Source organism: Pantherophis guttatus, chromosome 2 (assembly GCF_059756535.1).
Source record: "Pantherophis guttatus breed Tessera chromosome 2, ASM5975653v1, whole genome shotgun sequence".
NCBI lineage: Eukaryota > Metazoa > Chordata > Lepidosauria > Squamata > Colubridae > Pantherophis > Pantherophis guttatus.
The window spans coordinates 270482162-270500948 of NC_142064.1; the positions used below are offsets into that span (position 1 = coordinate 270482162).

Below are 18787 nucleotides of genomic sequence, written 5' to 3' on the forward strand. Positions count from 1 at the left end.
ATTATATTTACCAAGAGCAGAGGGTGGTCGAGGACTCCTACAAGTAAAGCAGACTGTGGAAGAAGAAAATCGCAGCTTGAATGAATACATCCAGAAAAGTGAAGAACCAATGATTAAGGAAGTAAATAAAGGAGGCCTTTTAAAGACAACTAAAACAAAAACAGAATATAAGAAAGAAGTAATTGAGCAGCGAGCTGAAAATTGGAAACACAAAGCTCTGCATGGCCAATACTTGAAAAGTATTGAAGGCAAAGCTGACCAGAAACTAACTTGGAACTGGTTAAGATCAGGAGTACTGAAAAAAGAAACAGAAAGCTTTATTTTGGCAGCTCAAGAACAAGCCCTAGCCACAAACTGCATGAAGGCAAAAATTCAACATGTTACCACCAACAGCAAATGCCGCCTCTGTAATGAGAAAGATGAGACAGTCGACCACCTGATCAGTGGGTGCAGCAAAATTTCACAAACTGACTACCTATAACGCTACGACCGCGTTGCTAAGATCATTCACTGGAAATTGTGCCAGAAGTTTGGATTTGAGTACAGCAAAAACCACTGGAAACATCAGGTTGAGAAAGTTTTAGAGAATGGGAAACTCAAGATCTTGTGGGACTTTAGACTTCAGGCACTTGGTCCATAACACACCTGACATAACAATAGTTGAAAAGAAAAAAGTATGGTTCATTGACATTGCAATACCTGGTGATGCACGGATTGAAGATAAGCAGCAAGAAAAAATCACAAAGTACCGGGACTTGCAAATTGAAGTTGAGCGACTGGGGAAAAAGAAATCGTGTGTTGTCCCGATTGTAATTGGAGCCCTTGGAGCAATACCCAAAGGGCTACCCCGCTATTTAGAAATTCTAAATTTGCCGGACTTGAACATTTTGACTCTCAAAAAAACCACCTTACTCGGAACAGCTTACATCCTCCGACGATACCTTAACAGTTCCTAGGTCCTTGGTTAGGACTCGAGCTGCTGAGCTATTAACCAGCCTCAAAGGCTGTGAATCTCACTAAAGATTAACCAATAATAATAATAATAATAATAATAATAATAATAATAATAATAATAATAATAATAATAATAATACAGAAGGGTCCAGCAAAAGGGGCAAAACCTGCAAATTACAGGCTAATAACGTATCTGCCAACCATGTTCAAGCTGCTGACTGGCATTATAGCTGACAGGATTCAGGACTACCTAGAAGCAAATAACATCTTGTCAGTAGAGCAGAAAGGAAACAAGCGAGGAAGCAGAGAAAGATCAGCTTCTGATCAACAAAACGATTTTAGAGAACTGCAAAAGCCGAAAAACAAATCTGCATACAACTTGGATTGACTACAAGAAAGCATTTGATTCACTACTGCACAGCTGGATCATCAAGTGCCTGGATGTCTTCGAAATATGCAAGTGCATTGGTACTTTCATTGCAAATGCGATGAAGCACTGGAAAACAGAACTGTTTATTGGAAGTGAAAGTTATGGACTGATCAACATCAAAAGAGGGATTTTCCAAGGTGATTCTTTGTCACCTCTGCTGGTCATCATCGCCTCTGTCAACAATTCTACAGAAAACTAATCTGGGTTATCAAACTGCTAAAAATTCACAGAAAATCTCTCACTTGCTGTACATGGATGACCTGAAGCTATATGGAAAATCAGAAATTGAAATCCAGTCACTGACCAATACAGTTTGAATTTTCAGCACTGACATCAGCATGGAGTTCGGCCTGAACAAATGCGCCACAGTGGCATTGAAGAAAGGGAAGATCGTAGAAAGTAATGGAATTGAAATGCCCAATGGACAAACCATCAAGTGCCACCAACCCGAAGCCTACAAATACCTGGGCATACTGCAGCTGGACAACATCAAGCACGGGCAAGTGAAAAATGTGGTCAGCAAAGAATACATACAAAGGATCAGGAAACTTCTAAAAAGCAAACCAAATGGCGGTAACACCATCAAGGCTATAAATACCTGGGCCATATCTGTCATCAGATATACTGCTGGGATCGTAAACTGGACACAGGCAGAGCTGGACAGCCTGGATAGGAAAACAAGAAAACTGATGACCATACACTATGCGCTGCACCCACGTAGTGATGTCGACAGGCTATATTTGCCCAGGAAAGCAGGCGGCAGAGGACTTCTGCAAGTGAAGCAGACAGTCGAAGAAGAGAAGCATGCTCTGGCAGATTATGTGAAAGACAATGTTGAACCAGCTCTGATGGAGGCCAACAAGAGGAAGCTGCTCAAAGTGCAGCAAACCAAGACTCAATATAGGAAAACAGCGATGCAAACTCGGGCTGACAGGTGGTGTAACAAAGCACTGCATGGACAGTTCCTTGAGAAGATCCAAGGAAAAGTAGATAAGGAAAAGACCTGGTTATGGCTGACCAACGGAACACTGAAAAAAGAAACAGAAGGCCTGATTCTTGCAGCCCAGGAACAAGCCATCAGAACGAATGTAATCAAAGCCAGAATAGAAAAATCTGCTGATGACCCCAAATGCAGACTCTGCAAAGAAGCGGATGAAACCACTGATTGCATACTGAGCAGTTGCAAGACAATAGCTCAGACTGACTACAAACAACGTCACAACACAGTCGCTCAGATGGTCCACTTGAACTTGTGTCACAACTACCATCTGCCTGTAGCAAAGAACTGGTGGGATCATAAGCCTGAAAAAGTGGTTGAAAATGAGCATGCAAAACTACTGTGGGACTTCCGAATACAGCCTGACAAAGTTTTGGAACACAATACCCCTGATATCATGATTGTGGAGAAGAAAAAAGTGTGGATCGTCGACATTGCCATACCTGGTGACAGCAGAATCGACGAGAAACAACTTGAAAAAGTCACCAGGACTTGAGAATCGAACTGCAGAGATTCTGGCATAAACCAGTGAAGGTGGTTCCAGTGGTACTTGGCACACTGGGTGCTGTGCCTAAGGATCTAGGCAAGCACTTAAAAACAATTGGCGCTGACAAGATCACTATTGGTCAGCTGCAGAAGGCCACCTTACTGGGATCTGCTTGCATAATCCGCAGATACATCATGCAGTCCTAAATGCTTGGGAAGTGTTCGACTAGTGATTTGGGATACGAAATCCAGCATGGTCACTTCGTTTGCTGTGTATACTATCATAATAATAATAATAATATTGATGGTATATTGTTTGCTTATATATAATCATAATCTTACATTATTTACTTGTACCTAGTGGTAATCTTTAATCTTCTCTTTTCTAATTCTGTTATCTAGCCAGTGATAGAACGCATCCCATGTTGAGAAATATTCTGATTCTTCCTTATCCTTTATTTTTAGCCTAAATCTATCCATCTCTACACAATCTAATATATTTTTAATTATCTTCTCCTCTGTAGGAGTACCCTCATCCTTCCATTATTGTGCAAATGCAATTCTCACTGCTGAAAGAGTATTTTTCCAGGCAAACCATACATCACACTTCAAAGATTTAAACTGCATCTTTCCAATATGGATTAGAGTGTGATTTTTGAGGGACGATTGATAAGAAAATGCTCTCCCATGATCTGAGAGTTTCTAATCCCCCCTCCCCCCTTTGATGAACTCTTATATAACTTCTAACAGTTGAACAACTATGAAAAACTGTTCTCCCATCAGGGCCTATTAGGGCATTTTCCATGTGAGTTTTCTGATGTCTCCTTTTTGAACAAAATATTCCCATACTCTATGCATCTCTATGGCTTCATTCTTGAATGGACCTTTTGATGCTTTCCAAGGTGTTATTTTCAGGAAAAACATTTCCCACACTCCCCACATTTATAGGCCTCTCTCCTGTGTGCCTCTTCTGATGTTTCCGAAGTCCAGCAGACTCCACAAATCGTTTCTCACATTGTGGGCATTGATAGGGTGAGTCTCCAGTGTGAAGTGTCTGATGTCGACTTAGGTGTGACTTGTAGCCAAAACATCTTCCACATTCTGGGCATTGATGGGGTCTTTCTCCAGTGTGAAATCCCTGATGTTGAATTAGTTGTGACTTTTTGGCAAAACACCTCCCACATTCTGGGCACATTTCATTTTTCTGCACAGGCTTGTAAAGCTTCCCTCTGTGAATCCTCTTAGAATGTTTACTAAGATAATATTTGCAAGGAAAAGTTTTCTCACACTCTGGACATTTATATAACTTCTCTAAGTGGCTTCTCTGATGCATCAAAAGTGTATCTTTCCGGGAGAAAGATTTCTCACACACTGAGCATTTATGGCATTTCTCACCTGTATGGGTTTGGCAGTGAATTCTAAGGGATGATGAACGAGCAAATGCTTTCCCACATTCTAAACATTTGAACTTTTTTTCCCCTCTGTGAACATTCTCATGATTTCTGAGGATTTGTATTGTACGGAAAAATCTTCCACATTCAATACACATATATGGCTTCACCCCTGTATGGACAGTCTGATGTTGAAAAAGATTTGCCTTTTGAGAAAAACATTTATCACAATCCTTACATTTATATAGTTTTTCTCCCCTGTGCGTCCTTTGGTGGATCCAAAGTTCAGAAGAATTCACAAATCGTTTCTCACATTCTGGGCATTGATAGGGTCTGTCCCCAATGTGAAGTCTCTGATGTCGAATTAGGTTTGACTTTTCACCAAAACATCTCCCACATTCTGGGCATTCATGGGGTCTTTCCCCAGTGTGAATTCTCTGATGTTTCAGCAGGCATGATTTCCTGGAAAAAGATTTCCCACATTCTAGGCACGTTTTGCTTTCTTCCTTTGTGTGTGTTTTATTATGTTGGCAAAGATATGAACTCCGAGTGAAACACTTTCCACACACGAAGCATTTATAAGGACTCTGCCCTGTGTGAATTTTCTCATGTTTTCTAAAACATTGTTTATAATGGAAAGATTTCCCACACTCCAGACATTGATAAGGTTTCGCTCTGGTGTGGATTTGCTGATGTTTAAGCAGCTGCGAGGTTTGAGAAAAGCACAGCCCACATTGCACACACTTGCAGGGCTTCTCTTCAGCCTGGCTGTTCTGAGGCCTAGAAAGACGCCATCTCTCAGGAAATCTTCCCCAGCTCTTCCTGGATTCCTGAGATCTCTTTCCCTGGTGGATTCGCTGATGGGCTCCAAGGTCCGAGCCTTTAGCAAAACGCTCCCCACACTCTCCGCATTTGTAAGGCCTCAGTCCAGGGTGGCTCCGGAGATGTTTGGCAAAGCTCCACATTCCAGGAAAGGAGTTCCCACATAGAAAACACAGGTGGGATCCATTCCCCTTATGCAGCATCCGGTGGATCAAAAGGAGGGACTGGTAAGTAAAGTATTTCCTGCACTCGGAGCATCTGGAGAGTTTCCCCTGATTCCTCTGAGGGGACCTTTGGTCAAAGTGTTCCCCCCTCTGCATAGTTTCCAGGGGCAGCTCACTTCCAGGGCTTTCCATCATGGGAAACTCGAACAAGCAGAACTTTGGCCAAAAGGTTGGAAGATGGGCAGGAGGATGGGCTCCAGCACGAGTACGAAAGCTCAGAAGATGAAACCTCTGGTCCAGTGACTGACCCAGATTGGATCCTGCAAGCAGAACTTTGTCCAAAGGGTTTCTTGGTGGCACCTGCAGGATGAAGATAAAAGAAGAGAAGGAGAGAGGAAGATTTATTTTCTTCAGCTCTCCAAACAGCCCAAAGAATAGCTGGAAGACCCCCTATATGAACCCTGGAGGGGCTCCCAAAGCCTCTTTTCCCTCCCTTCAGGATCAAAGCCATGCTGGGATCCTCCCTGTTGAGCTAACCTTCCCTTCCCTTTTCTTAGCATGATGAGAGGGATGGCTGACAGAGTCCCCGTTGCTGCCCATTTGCCTGCCTGAAGTGGGGACGATCCCTGCCTTTTCCTTTTGCTCGGGTGGGGGGGGGCGGTGATAGTACATGATATGAGACAAACTGCAAAGAGCACACCATAGGATTTACATGTGCCAGGTATAGCTAATTGTGTACAGAGTACAACCGATGTAGCTGTTTATGGACGCTGTTCTTTGGGCCAGCACAGATTGAATATGTCTTCCTCCTGGAATGGCCTCCTAGTGTTGCTTTATAGATTAGGGAAGATGCAAATCCATTGATTGGGACCAGCAATACAGTTTGAACACAATAGGGAAGAAATAGGTTCCATTAAAAACCTGTCCCTATATATGAACCTAAAGAGAAAGACCGATGGAAGTGTAAAAAGAGAGCACCCACCCTTCTCCTAGAAGAATGAAATATTCTAGGATCGTGATGGCGAACCTATGGCACGGGTGCTACACGTGGCACATGAAGCCATATCTGTGGGCACGTGAGTGTTGCCATAGCTCAGCTCCAGTACACATGCATGCGCTGGCCAGGTGATTTTGGGGCCTTCTGGTCCCACCGGAAGTTGGGAAATGGGCTGTTTCCAGCCTCCAGAGGGCCTCCTGGGGGTGGGGAAGGCTGTTTTTGCCCTCCCCAGGCTCCTAGAAAGCATCTGGAGCCTGGGGAGGGTGAAAAACGGGCCTACTATGCCCATCATGTCATTGCGTGCTAAAAGCAGGGGGACTTGGGGGGGGGGTCACACGGGCATGCATGGGGTGCATTGAATTATGGGTGTGGGCACATACATGGGCGACCTCCACGCACTCCCCCCGCTTTTGGCACGCAACGGCAAAAAGGTTAGCCATCACTGTTCTAGGAAATATTAAAAAGGTAGAATATTATACCTCCCTGGATGAGAAAAGGAGAAACATGCTCTTGGAAAGCAGCTCCCACCTTTGTTAATAGCCCCAGAAAGACTGGTGCCAACCTATGTACAAGACAAAAGACTGGGCCAGTCTATCTACAAAACAAAAGACCTTCACCCTCAGGACATAATAGGATTAACCCTCACTCAATGTCCAGGACAAAGCCATTAAGCCATAATAGGAATTGCCCAAAAACCCTTTCAGAACACAACCCTCTTCATTACATCATCACCCAGCAAGATTCAACCAAGTTTAGGACTCGACAACTTAGAAAGTTACCCCTGCATGGCCCCATGGGGAGTCTGACAACCAATCAGAATACCTGCCCTTACACAGAAACAGGAAGGTCCAAGGCAGGGCCCAAGAGAGGGTATAAATCTCTCTCTCTCTCTCTCTCTCTCTTCCATGTGCTCAATTGCCCAGGGCCTCAAACCAGGTGGTCCTGTCCACTATTAAACCATCTTTCCAAACAGCCTCCATGTTTCCAGTGTCTTTCTTCCCACTTGGAACTGAACCCAGACGGGCATTTCTTCCAACAATTTGGCACCCAAAGATGGGACTCCAATCTAACCTGACCAATGGACCTGGCCCAGGTAAGCTCCCTTGTCGGTAGCAGACCCACTGAGTCTGTGGGTGAGTTTTCCTGGACCTTGGCCATTTAGAACAAAGGTTTTAAAGGGGTTTTGAGCTCAAAGGCTGCTTGGAAAGAAGGTGAGTACCTCTAAATTTTAACTTTAAAGCCCAGAAAAGCATGGGAAATGCATGTGTGTGAGGGAGAGGACCCATCTCCCAATCACAGCTGGATCTCGCTCCCTCTGTGCCTTTCCTAACCGCAGAAAGACTAACAGAGTCTGGAGAGCATGGAGGATTTGCCAGAGAACAGCACCTGTAGGGAAAAGGGCAGGGGTGAAATGCTTCCGATTCGGACCAGATCACTCGATCCGGTAGCGATGGCAGCGGGTGATTCGGAGAACTGGTAGCAAAAATCCTTGCCCCCCTCCCATGCCCAGCTGAGCCGCGCAATCATCAGAGGCTTTTTTTTTTTTTTACTTTTAAAAGGATTTTTTTCTAAAATCGTGCGGCTCAGCTGGGATCGTCAGAGCCTTTTAAAAGCATTTGTTTACAACCTCTTCAGCCGAAGAGGTTGTAGAAAAATTGCTTTTAAAAGTTAAAAAAAAAAAAAAGTTGGTCACGCTCACCCAGTCACATTAACCCCCCCCCCCCACCAAGCCACACCCACAGAACCAGTAGTAACAAATCTTACATTTCACCACTGGAAAAGGGAGAGACGGTGTGAAATGGAATGGAAAAGTGAATGAGAGTGTTGAACCAGCTGGGAAGTCACTGAGCAAAGAAAGCCCCGTGTTAGGAGGTGCAGGTACTCGTCTGCTTAGGAAAAGCAGATCCTCCCAGACCCCCAAGGGTCTGAAAACTGATAGGCTGTGTGTGAAGTTTCCGAAAGATGCCCTAATTAATTCATGAGCCATGAGCTGAACTTCAAAAGAAATACAATCATTTATTAGGAGCACCATTTCGGCAATCTTCGGATGCAGTTAGAACTAATCCCACGTAGATTTACGTTCCCCTATGACCCTGTCTCTCCCCTCCTCTCTGGCCATGTCATAAATCACATTCTCCAATTAACCACTTTGGCTGGCTGTGAAATCCAACACCCTCCTTCTGATTGCGGTCAGGAAGAATGTATGGAATGTAGCTTCAGTTAGGGAAATCAATCAGCTCTATCAGTTCTCCCTCCCTCCTGCTCATGGCAACTTGAAAGCTTTGCAAGTTGACATTGTGTTTTAGGAGGTGCCCGTACTTGTCTGCGTAGGGGGCAGCAGGTCCTCCCGGATCGCTTTTTCTTTTTGGTCCGAAAACTGATAGTCTGTGTTCCTTGGAAAGGAGGTGCCCGTACTCTGTGAGGGAACCAATTCAATTCAAATCTTTATTGTCAGTGCACAACATATGTGCAATGAGATTGGTTGAGCTCCCGCAGTGCACCCCCCACAACACAATACAACTCACAGTGAAGACAGAAAATCCCTAACCCAATAAATCATGCTAACAAAACACCCAGTCCTATTGCACCAGTGTGAACATGTTACACATTGCGCCGGCCCTGCAGTCCATCATACTACGTAGTTATTTCTCATTCAGGAGTCTGACAGCCCACAGATTAAAACTGTTCTTCAGCCTGTTTGTGCGGCTGGCACTATATCTCCTTCCCGATGGTCGAGTTCTCCCAGACTTTTTTTTTTTGTCTGAAAATTGACGGCTGTGGCCCAGCTAAGCCAAAGTGAACCCCACATCTGAGAGGGAACATGGGAAGCTGTAACTCGAGAGTAGTGACAGGAACCCTCCTAGGAGATTTAGGAAAAAGATGTGAGCAAATTGTGTAAAGAGTGGGCTTTGCTCAGGGACAAGACGAAGCTGGAAAACCAATTTGGCTAAATAAAGGTACCGTATTTTTCGGAGTATAAGACGCACTGGAGTATAAGACACAGCTTAGTTTTTGGGGAGGAATATAGAGGGTGGGGGAAATCTGTCTACCAGGTATTCATTTGGCTAGCGTCCTTAGTCTGGTCAAATTCAGCACATTAGTTTGCTGGTTTTGAGCCCGTGCACGCGCTTTTTATCCCCTACTTGGGGATAAAAAACAGTTTCTAAAGCACAGCTGAGAGGGAGCAGCAATGAGATAAGCAGGAAAAGCATGGAGACCACTTCACTCACTAGCGCCTAGTTAGGACTGAATCTGAAAAGAGCGGATCGTGGTTCCCATTTTCAAGAAAGGGGGAAAAAAAAAGAGAAATCCAGAAAATTATAAGCCAATGAGCCCAACATCAATACCTGGAAAGATCCTGGAAAAGATAATAAAAACACAGATCTGCAAACATCTAGAAACAAAGTTGTAATTAAAAGCCATTATGGGTTGGTAAAAAACAGATCATGCCAAACCAATCTTATTTCGTTCTTTGACGAGAATGGCTGGTCTAGAGAAAAGAAGGATTGGGGGTGACATGATAGCTATTCCAGTATTTGAAGGGCTGCCACAACATTCCTATTTATATATTCCTCTTTTCTTTTAAGTACCGTATTTTTCAGAGTATAAGATGCACTCCCCCACCCCAAAAGGAGGCTGAAAATATGGTTGTGTCTGATACTTTGAATGTAGCTTTTTCAAGCTTTTTTTTCCAGCCCTAACAAGGCATTAGTTTTCTGTGCACTTTACTTGCTTCCCCCGACTCTCAGCTGTGCTTCAGAAAAGGAGGTCAAGCTATTCTCCAAAGCACCAGAAGGCAGGACAAGAAATGGATGGAAACAAAGGCGAGAAGCAACCTGGAATTCAGGAGAAACTTCCTCACAGAGAGGAGAGTTAATGAGTGCAGCAACTGGTCTGCAGAAGTTGTGGCTGCTCCTACACTGGAGGCTTTTAGGCAAAGAAAGGAAATGGCAGAGGGTCTCCTGCTTGAGCAGAGGGCTGGACTAGAAGACCTCCAAGGTCCCTTCCTGCCCTATTCTGATAAATAAAATCCACCAAAGAGGGGCTCCCACATCACAGCCTCCTTCAGAGCAAAACTAGGCAAATAATGGATTTTTTTTCCTACTCACCTTTGTAGAAAGAAAAGTAAGTAATTGAAATACTAACATAAAAGCAAAGAACATCAATTCTTCTCCATTTAGGTGACAGGGAAAGAAAGTGGATCTTTTCTCCCTTGGGAGGAAATGAGCTCAATTCAAGCCATTTAACCTTTTTCCCCCCCAATAAAGAAAACCCTCCACCCCCGATTGAAGGGAGGAGGCGGCTATTTCCTGCATGGATCCCATAATCCCCCCTGAGACCCTGGAAAGAGAAGCCCCGCCCTTTGCCCTCCGTGGGGCGGGGCTTCCTCTCCCCCCGCCCCCTTTGCCCAGAGGCTCCCCGTCCAGCCCCGCCTCCACCCGGGACCCTCCTGGCACCCCTGGCTCAGCGGGCACTCAGCGGGGCGACCTTCCTCCGGGCAGCCCCAGGGAGAGCGGGAGCCCCACCTGCCCGGAGCGGGGCCGAGGAGCAGCCTTGCCGGACAGCCAAGAATTCGCCCAGCCGCAAGTGGGGAAACCACAGAGAGGGAGGAAGAACGACAGGAGATTCCTAGAGAGGCCCCACGGAGGCTTCTCCCCGCCTTTTCCGGACCGGCTTCCGCCTTGGGAGAGTGAGGGAGACGCTCTATCCCCTCCTTTATCTTCTCTCCCGGGACCGATTACAGTTTCGGGGCCCTTGGTTGGGCAAGTTTACAGAATAAGAGAGTTGGAAGGGAGCTTGAAGGTCTTCTAGCCCAACCAAGCGATCCTATCATTCCAGAGAAGTGACTGCCTGGTCTCTTCTTAAAACTCTCCAGTGATGGAGCACTCACACCTTTTAGAGGGAAGCCGTTGCAGCGATCAATAGTTCTGTTAGGAAATTCTCCTTAGTTCTAGGCTGCATCTCCCCTTGATTAGTTTCCAGCCATTGCTTCTTGTTCAGCCTTCAGGTGCTTTGGAAAGTAGGTTGTCCCCCTGATCTTTGCAACAGGTTCCCAAATATTGGAAATCTGCCATCCTTTCACTCCTGCTCCTTCTCTTCCTACGAGACATAACCAGTTGTTGCGACCTTTCCTCTTATGCTGTAGCCTCCAGTCCCCTACTTATCTTTCCTGTTCTTCCCTGCACCCTTTCTAGGCTCAACATCTTTTTTCCATCTTGATACAAAATACACAAAACCCCAAAGATGAACTTCAGCCCAATCTAGAATGTTTAAAGAAGTTCATGAATTAAATGGTTTGAAACGTTTGGACGATTGCAAAGAAACCCCCAGGGGTAGGACCTAAATTTTATGTGACTTTGCCTTGCCTGTTTTGGAAAGAAAAATGATATTGGAGTCAAGATGGATATCAGCCCTTCAAGAGGGGCTGAATCAGGAAAGAAAACCCAGAAGAGTTCTAGAATTCTTACTTTATTGATATAGGCTAGATTGACAGAATCTGAAGATCAGAATGATGGTAGCCATGATATTCACTGTGACATTCTACGGAAGAGAAAGTTGGACAAAACAAGGAGGATAGGAAGAGCGTGACAGTTTTTGAACATTAATTTTGAAGAACACCACCAAGATTATGATAGATAGGAAGTAAATGACATGTCCATCATCGGCACATAGTTTAGTTTCAGTTTCTCTGACAGTCTGTGGTTCAATTCCAAATGTCATTTTGCCCATTTTAAATCTCTCAGCTCTGCATATGAAAATTATGAAATAATCGCTCTGCAGTTGATCTCTCAACTTCACCTTTATTCTCTGTGTTCTGTGCAGACTCATAAAGACGTTTTGTATCCCTTCCATAAGGCACTGCAAATATGTTTTTTTAAAAGTCTACTGTCTAGTTTTCCTTCTACTGGGAAACCACTCTTGGATTTGCTTGTAATTGAAAGAAATGAAGTTTAAACCTTGGGTTTTTATGTTTGTACATATTTATAACGTTAAACGTACTGGTTATGGTTTATTCTAATTCAAAGAGTTATTGATACTTAGGATTTTACCTGTAGTGAAGAAAGCTGGAAATTATTTTTCTGTTTAGCTTTCCCCCCCTTTTGTCTGCACACTCCAATTTTGCTTTTCCCTCCCTCCCCCTTGCTTTTTTTTTTCAGTTCTCCTTGGTTTTCTTGTACTTTGTTTTCCTAAAATTTAACAAAGTTTGTAAACTTTTTATGATTTTCAGGGGTTGATCCACTATGGAAAACTGTTCCACCATGAGAGCATAGTGGGCGTTTTCCCATGTGATTTCTCTAATGTGTCGCTTTTGAGCAAAACTTTATCGCACTCTGCATCTCTATGGCTTCATTCCTCTATGGATCTTTTGATGAATTATAAGGTTTCGTTTTCAGGTAAAACCTTTCCCACACTCCCCACATTTATAGAGCCTCTTCCCTGTGTGCCCCTTCTGGGGTCTCCGAAGTTGAGCAGACTCTCCAAATCTTTTCTCATGTTGTGAGCATTCATAGGTTCTGTCTACAGTGTGAAGTTTCTGATGTCGAATTAGGTGTGACTTGTAGCCAAAACATGTCCCACATTCTGGGCGCTGACAGGGTCTTTCTCCGGTGTGAAGTCTCTGATGTTGAATTAGGTGTGACTTTCTGGCAAAACACCTCCCACATTCTAGGCAGATTTCATTTTTCTGCACACGCACTTGCTTTTAAGGCTTCTCTCCTTTGTGAAGCCTCTCATATTTTCTAAGATAAGATTTGCAAGGAAAAGTTTTCTCACATTCCGGTCATTTATATTGCTTCTCTAAGTGTCTTCTCTGATGCAACACAAGTGTATCTTTCCGGGTAAAAGATTTCTCACACACTGAGCATTTGTGGAGTTTCTCACCCGTATGGGTTTGGCAGTGAACTCTAAGGGATGATGAAGAAGCAAATGTTTTCCCACAGTCTAAACATTTTAACTTTTCCCCCCCTCTGTGAACATTCTCATGACTTCTGAGGCTTTGTATTGTACGGAAAAATCTTCCACACTCGATGCACATATAGGGCTTCACCCCTGTATGGATACTTTGATGTTGAAAAAGAGTTTCCTTAACAGAAAAATATTTATCACAATCCTTACATTTATATAGTTTTTCTCCCCTGTGTATCCTTTGGTGTCTCTGAAGTTCAGAAGAATCGACAAATCTTTTCTCACATTCTGGACATTCATGGGGTTTTTCTCCAGTGTGTCGTCTCTGATGTCGAAATAGGTTTGACTTCTGGCCAAAACATCTCCCGCATTCTGGGCACTGATAGGGTCTTTCCCCCGTGTGGATTCTCTGATGAGCCTGAACCAGTGTTGCCGTGAGAAATCTTTTTTCACATTCCCCACATTTATAGGGCAACTCTCCTGTGTGCTTCTTCTGATGTCTCCGAAGTTCAGAAGAAACCACAAATCGTTTCTCACATACTGGACATTGATAAGGTCTATCCCCAGTGTGAAGTCTCTGATGTGGAATTAGGTGTGCCTTTTGGGAAAAATATTTTCCACATTCTGGGCACTGAAAGGGTCTTTCTCCGGTGTGAACTCTCTGATGTTGCAGTAGGTATGATTTCCTAGAAAAACATTTCCCACATTCTAGGCACGTTTTGCTTTCTTCCTTTATGTGTGTTTTATTATGTTGGCAAAGAGTTGAACTCCGAGTGAAACATTTTCCACACTCAAAGCATTTATAAGGGCTCTGTCCTTTGTGAATTTTCCCATGTTTTCTAAAACATTGTTTATAACGGAAAGATTTCCCACACTCTAGACATTGATAAGGTTTCCCTCTGGTGTGGATTTGCTGATGTTTAAGCAGCTGTGAGGTTTGAGAAAAGCACAGCCCACATTGCACACACTTGCAGGGCTTCTCTTCAGTCGGGCTGTTCTGAGGCCTAAAAAGACGCCGTCTCTCAGGAAATCTTCCCCAGCGCTTCCAGGATTCCTGAGATCTCTTTCCCTGGTGGATTCGCTGATGGGCTCCAAGGTCCGAACCTTTAGCAAAACGCTCCCCACACTCTCCGCATTTGTAAGGCTTCAGTCCAGGGTGGCTCCGGAGATGTTTGGCAAAGCTCCACATTCCAGAAAAGGATTTCCCACATAGAAAACACAGGTGGGATCCATTCCCTGTATGCAGCTTCCGGTGGATCAAAAGGAGGGACTGGTGAGCAAAGGATTTCCCACACTCAGAGCATTTGGAGAGTTTCCCTTGATTCCTCTGAGGGGACCTTTGGCCAAAGTGTTTCCCCCTCTTCATAGTTTCCAGGGGCTGCTCACTTCCACGGCTTTCCATCCAAGGAAACTCTAACAAGCAAAACTTTGGCCAAAAGGTTGGAAGATGGGCAGGAGGATGGGCTCCAGCACGAGTCCAAAAGCTCAGAAGACGAAACCTCTGGTCCCCGTGACTGACCCAGATTCGATCCTGCAAGCAGAACTTCCTCCAAAGGTTTTCCTGGTGGCACCTGCAGGATGAAGATAAAAGAAGTGAAGGAGAGAGGAAGATTTATTTTCTTCAGCTCTCCAAATAGCCTAAAGAATAGCTGGAAGACCCTCTCTATGAACCCTAGAGGGGCCCCCAAAGCCTCTATTCCATCTCCGTAGAATCAAAGCAATGCTGGAATCCTGTTCCTCCCCATTTGCCTGCCTGATCTGGGGATGATCCCTGCCTTTTCCTTTTGCTCAGAAGGGGGCACAATGATGCTACAGTATGCACGACAAACTGCAACGATCCCCCATAGGATTTGTATGTGCCAGGTAGATCTAATTATGTACAGAGTTCAACCTATGTAGCTGTTCATGGACACTGTTCTTTGGGCCAGCACAGATTGAATATGTCTCCCTCCTAGACTGGCTTCCTATTGTTTGCTTTATAGTTTAGGGAAGATGCAAATACATTGATTGGGGCCAGCAATGCAGTTTGAACAAAATAGGGAAGAAACAGCTTCCATTTAAAAATATTGACCCTATACGTATATGAACCTAAAGAGGAAAACGGATGGAAGCCTGTCTGTTTTAGAAGAAAACAACAACAGAGAGCAAAACCCATTCTATGTATCCTACTCCACTCCAATGAAGCCCCTCTGGAACCGAACAATCATTTTCATGTTCTCCCCCTGGAAGGGAATACGCAGTCACCCACAAAAGAGCAGTCTTCAATAGTTTCTAAAAAAGAGGCAAAACCCAGCATCTCTGCAACAAGATGAAAATATCCCACAATTTCCTAGGCAAAAAAGGCAAGTTTCCGTGACAGGCGATTCAATTCTTAGAGGAACAGAAACTATAGTCTGCAGAGCAGCTAGTCAATCTAGGCAGGAATGTTATCTCCCTGAAGCAAAAATCAAAGTTTCAAAAGAAATCATCAAACCCATGGAGTACTACTACCCCTTTCTTCTCCTCCACGTGGAGACCAATGACACAACAATGAATCTGAAAAAAGCAGATCGTGGTTCCCATTTTCAAGAAAGGGGGAAAAAAAAGAGACCAGGGAAACTACAAACCAATCAGCCCAACATCAATACGCATTGTAAGCCGCCCTGAGTCTCCGGAGAAGGGCGGCATATAAATCAAATTAAAAAATAAAAAATAAATACCTGGGAAGACCCCGGAAAAGATAATAAAAAGATCTGCATACATCTAGAGACAACGTTATAATTAAAAGCCATTATGGGTTTGTTAAAAACAGATCATGTGATTAAGGGATCCTTGATATCCTAGCTGTTAGGTGCTCCTTTTGGACCTGAGTTGTCTTGTAGGGACAACGAGCAAGGGGAGCACACTCTGTGGATTTCAGGGAACCTGCAAATTCCCTGATAAGAGCCAGAGAAGCTCCTTAAACAGACGGTTGGTTATTACCTTTAAAGCCCTACATGACTCAGGGCCAGGGTATCTTCGAGACCGCCTTCTACCACATAGCTCCCAGCGACCGGTAAGATCCCACAGAGTTGGTTTCTTCCAGGTCCCGTCAGCTAAACAATGCCGGCTGGCGGACCCGCGGGGGAGGGCCTTCTCTGTGGCTGCCCCAGGTCTCTGGAACCAGTTACCTCCTGAGGTCCGGACCACCCCCCACCCTATTGGCCTTCCGAAAAGCGGTGAAGACCTGGCTTTTCCGGCAGGACTGGGGCCATTGATCTCGCTCTTGTGAGATCTGGCCATGAATGGTTTGAATGGGTTTTAATGTTTTAATTTTTAAATGTTTTTATAATGTTTTTTTTTTTTTAAATACATTGTAAGCCGCCCTGAGTCCGGAGAAAGGCGGCATATAAATTGAACTAATAATAATAATAATAATAATAATAATAATAATAATAATAATAATAATAATAATAATATAAATTGAACTAACAACAACAACAACAACAACATAACAGTAGTTGAAAAGAAAAAAGTATGGTTCATTGACATTGCAATACCTGGTGATGCACAGATTGAAGATAAGCAGCAAGAAAAAAATCACAAAGTACTGGGACTTGCAAACTGAAGTTGAGCGAATGTGGAAAAAGAAATTGTGTGTTGTCCTGATTGTAATTGGAGCCCTTGGAGCAATACCCAAAGGGCTACCCTGCTATTTAGAAATTCTAAATTTACCAGACTTGAACATTTGGACTCTACAAAAAACCACCTTACTCGGAACAGCTTACATCCTCCGACGATACCTTAACAGTTCCTAGGTCCTTGGTTAGGACTCGAGCTGCTGAGCTATTAACCAGCCTCAAAGGCTGTGAATCTCACTAAAGATTAACTAATAATAATAATAATAACAACAACCACCATTGTTGAGTCGCTACAAAGCTGGGGCAGCCACTGCAGAGCGTGGAAGCGAAAGGAAAGTGTGATCTGTCTGGATGAGATATTTTGAATATTTGTTTACTACCTATTAAACTGGATTAAAGAAGAACCTCCTTGGAACAGCAGAGGAGACCTCAAAGGAGGAGGTGGAATTGGCTGTTTTACCTATTCTACCCCCAGAAGAATGGTGGCATGGAAGGCGAGTGGGGCCAAGAAAATAAAGGAATAAGAGAAAAATTGACTTATGAAGATTGGTCTGAAGAATAAAAGTCTGAATCCGGGCTGGATACTTCCCATTTTTAAATTGGGGATTATTGATCAGGGCCAACATCAATAACGCGCTCCGGGCAACTCCAGTCATGCCAGCCATACTGGACGCTGCCCAGAGTAGAGGTGGGCAGCCCATAGGAGCCTGAGTGGCGTAGGAGGCTAATGCCTCCTATTAAGGCAGCATTTAACATCCAGCTGCCTGCAATTACTGCGAGTTCAAATCTCACCAGGCTTCAAGGTCGACTCAGCCTTCCATCGTTTCTAAGGTGGGTAAGGAGATAAGGAGAATCCAAGACCTCAGTGCCTTCCGCCGTGCCCTTAAAACCTTCCTTTTCCAGCAAGCCGGGCTGGCCTAATTTTTTTAAGTGTTTTTAAGTGTTTTGTTTATTGTTTTTAATTAATGGGGCCAAATTTATATATATATATATATTAACTGTATTTTAATATTTGTACTTGATGTTTTTACTTGGCTGTTCACCGCCCTGAGTCCTCAGGGAGAAGGGCGGTATACAAATTCAAAATAAAATAAAATAAATAAAAATAAAATAAATTGAGGACCTGGTTTGTGGGGGAAATAAGCTGACTTTGTATAAAATATACAAAAGTATGAAGGCTATTGCTTAACACTTTGTATGCTGCCCTGAGACTACGGAGAAGGGCGGCATATAAATATGTATGTATGTATGTATGTATGTATGTGTATATAGATAGATAGATAGATAGATAGATAGATAGATAGATAGATAGATAGATAGATAGATAGATAGATAGATAGATAGAGATAGATAGATAGATAGATAGATAGATAGATATAAAAATTCGTGTCGGGGAAGGTGGACGTAACTTCTTCCAAGGGAGGAGGACCTTACCGTTGACCGCAGCTGCTCTATGGGTGAGGAGCTGCGCTCTCCTCCGGTCCTCCTGGGGGGGCTCAGCTCAGCTCCCCCCAACGGTGACTTCTTCTCCTGGCTGCTCCAGGGGAAGCCTCTGCCTCTTAGCCGGCGCGAACGGCTTGCCGCTGCCTCCTGCTGCTGCCCTGCTGGCTGCTCCGCCCAAAACGCCGCAAGTGGGGGAAAAAGGGCAACAAAACTCCCCGAAATTCAGCTCCTGCAGACGTGGGGGGAGGGACAACGAGAAGAGCTTCCCAGAGCGGCCTCTCGGAGGCTTCTCCTTTTCCGGCCCTGTTTCCTCTCTGAGAGGGGGGGAGACGTTCTATCCCCTCTTTCCTCTCCTCTGCAGTTTCAGAGCCTGGGAAGCGCCGCTTCTGCGCAGTAGAAAGAGGGGGGGAGGAGGGATGAGATAGGGAGCGTCTGCCGAGGCCAAAGATGATGGATGTGGGACGTGGCTTCCCCACAGGGACACAGACCGACATTAAACTAGGATTGCCTTTCAGCCAAGCCCTCCATTCATTGCTGGCCGGCCGGTCTCCCTGCAGCAGAGGCAGCCCTGGAAACCCCCCTCCTCCTCCCACTTAGG

General features: G+C 44.5%; 3 protein-coding genes across 3 annotated transcripts; 1 reads left to right on the forward strand and 2 right to left on the reverse strand.

The window, feature by feature from the left end:
- The first annotated feature begins 2073 nt into the window (after positions 1-2073).
- Positions 2074-5601, forward strand: LOC148115877 (uncharacterized). The gene has a single exon (XM_087884455.1). The coding sequence runs from the start codon at positions 2074-2076 to the stop codon at positions 2875-2877; it is 804 nt and encodes a 267-aa protein (XP_087740581.1). The 3' UTR covers positions 2878-5601.
- Positions 3260-5439, reverse strand: LOC117674786 (uncharacterized). The gene has a single exon (XM_060691235.2). The coding sequence runs from the start codon at positions 5437-5439 to the stop codon at positions 3736-3738; it is 1704 nt and encodes a 567-aa protein (XP_060547218.1). The 3' UTR covers positions 3260-3735.
- A 6093-nt stretch (positions 5602-11694) lies between the features above and the next one.
- Positions 11695-18458, reverse strand: LOC117674785 (uncharacterized). The gene is made up of 2 exons (XM_034432986.2): positions 18181-18458; positions 11695-14718 (listed from the first exon to the last, which is right to left on the reverse strand). Exon 2 carries the CDS (start codon positions 14547-14549, stop codon positions 13023-13025), a length of 1527 nt encoding a protein of 508 aa, XP_034288877.1. The 5' UTR covers positions 14550-14718; positions 18181-18458; the 3' UTR covers positions 11695-13022.
- Between the last annotated feature and the right edge of the window lie 329 nt (positions 18459-18787).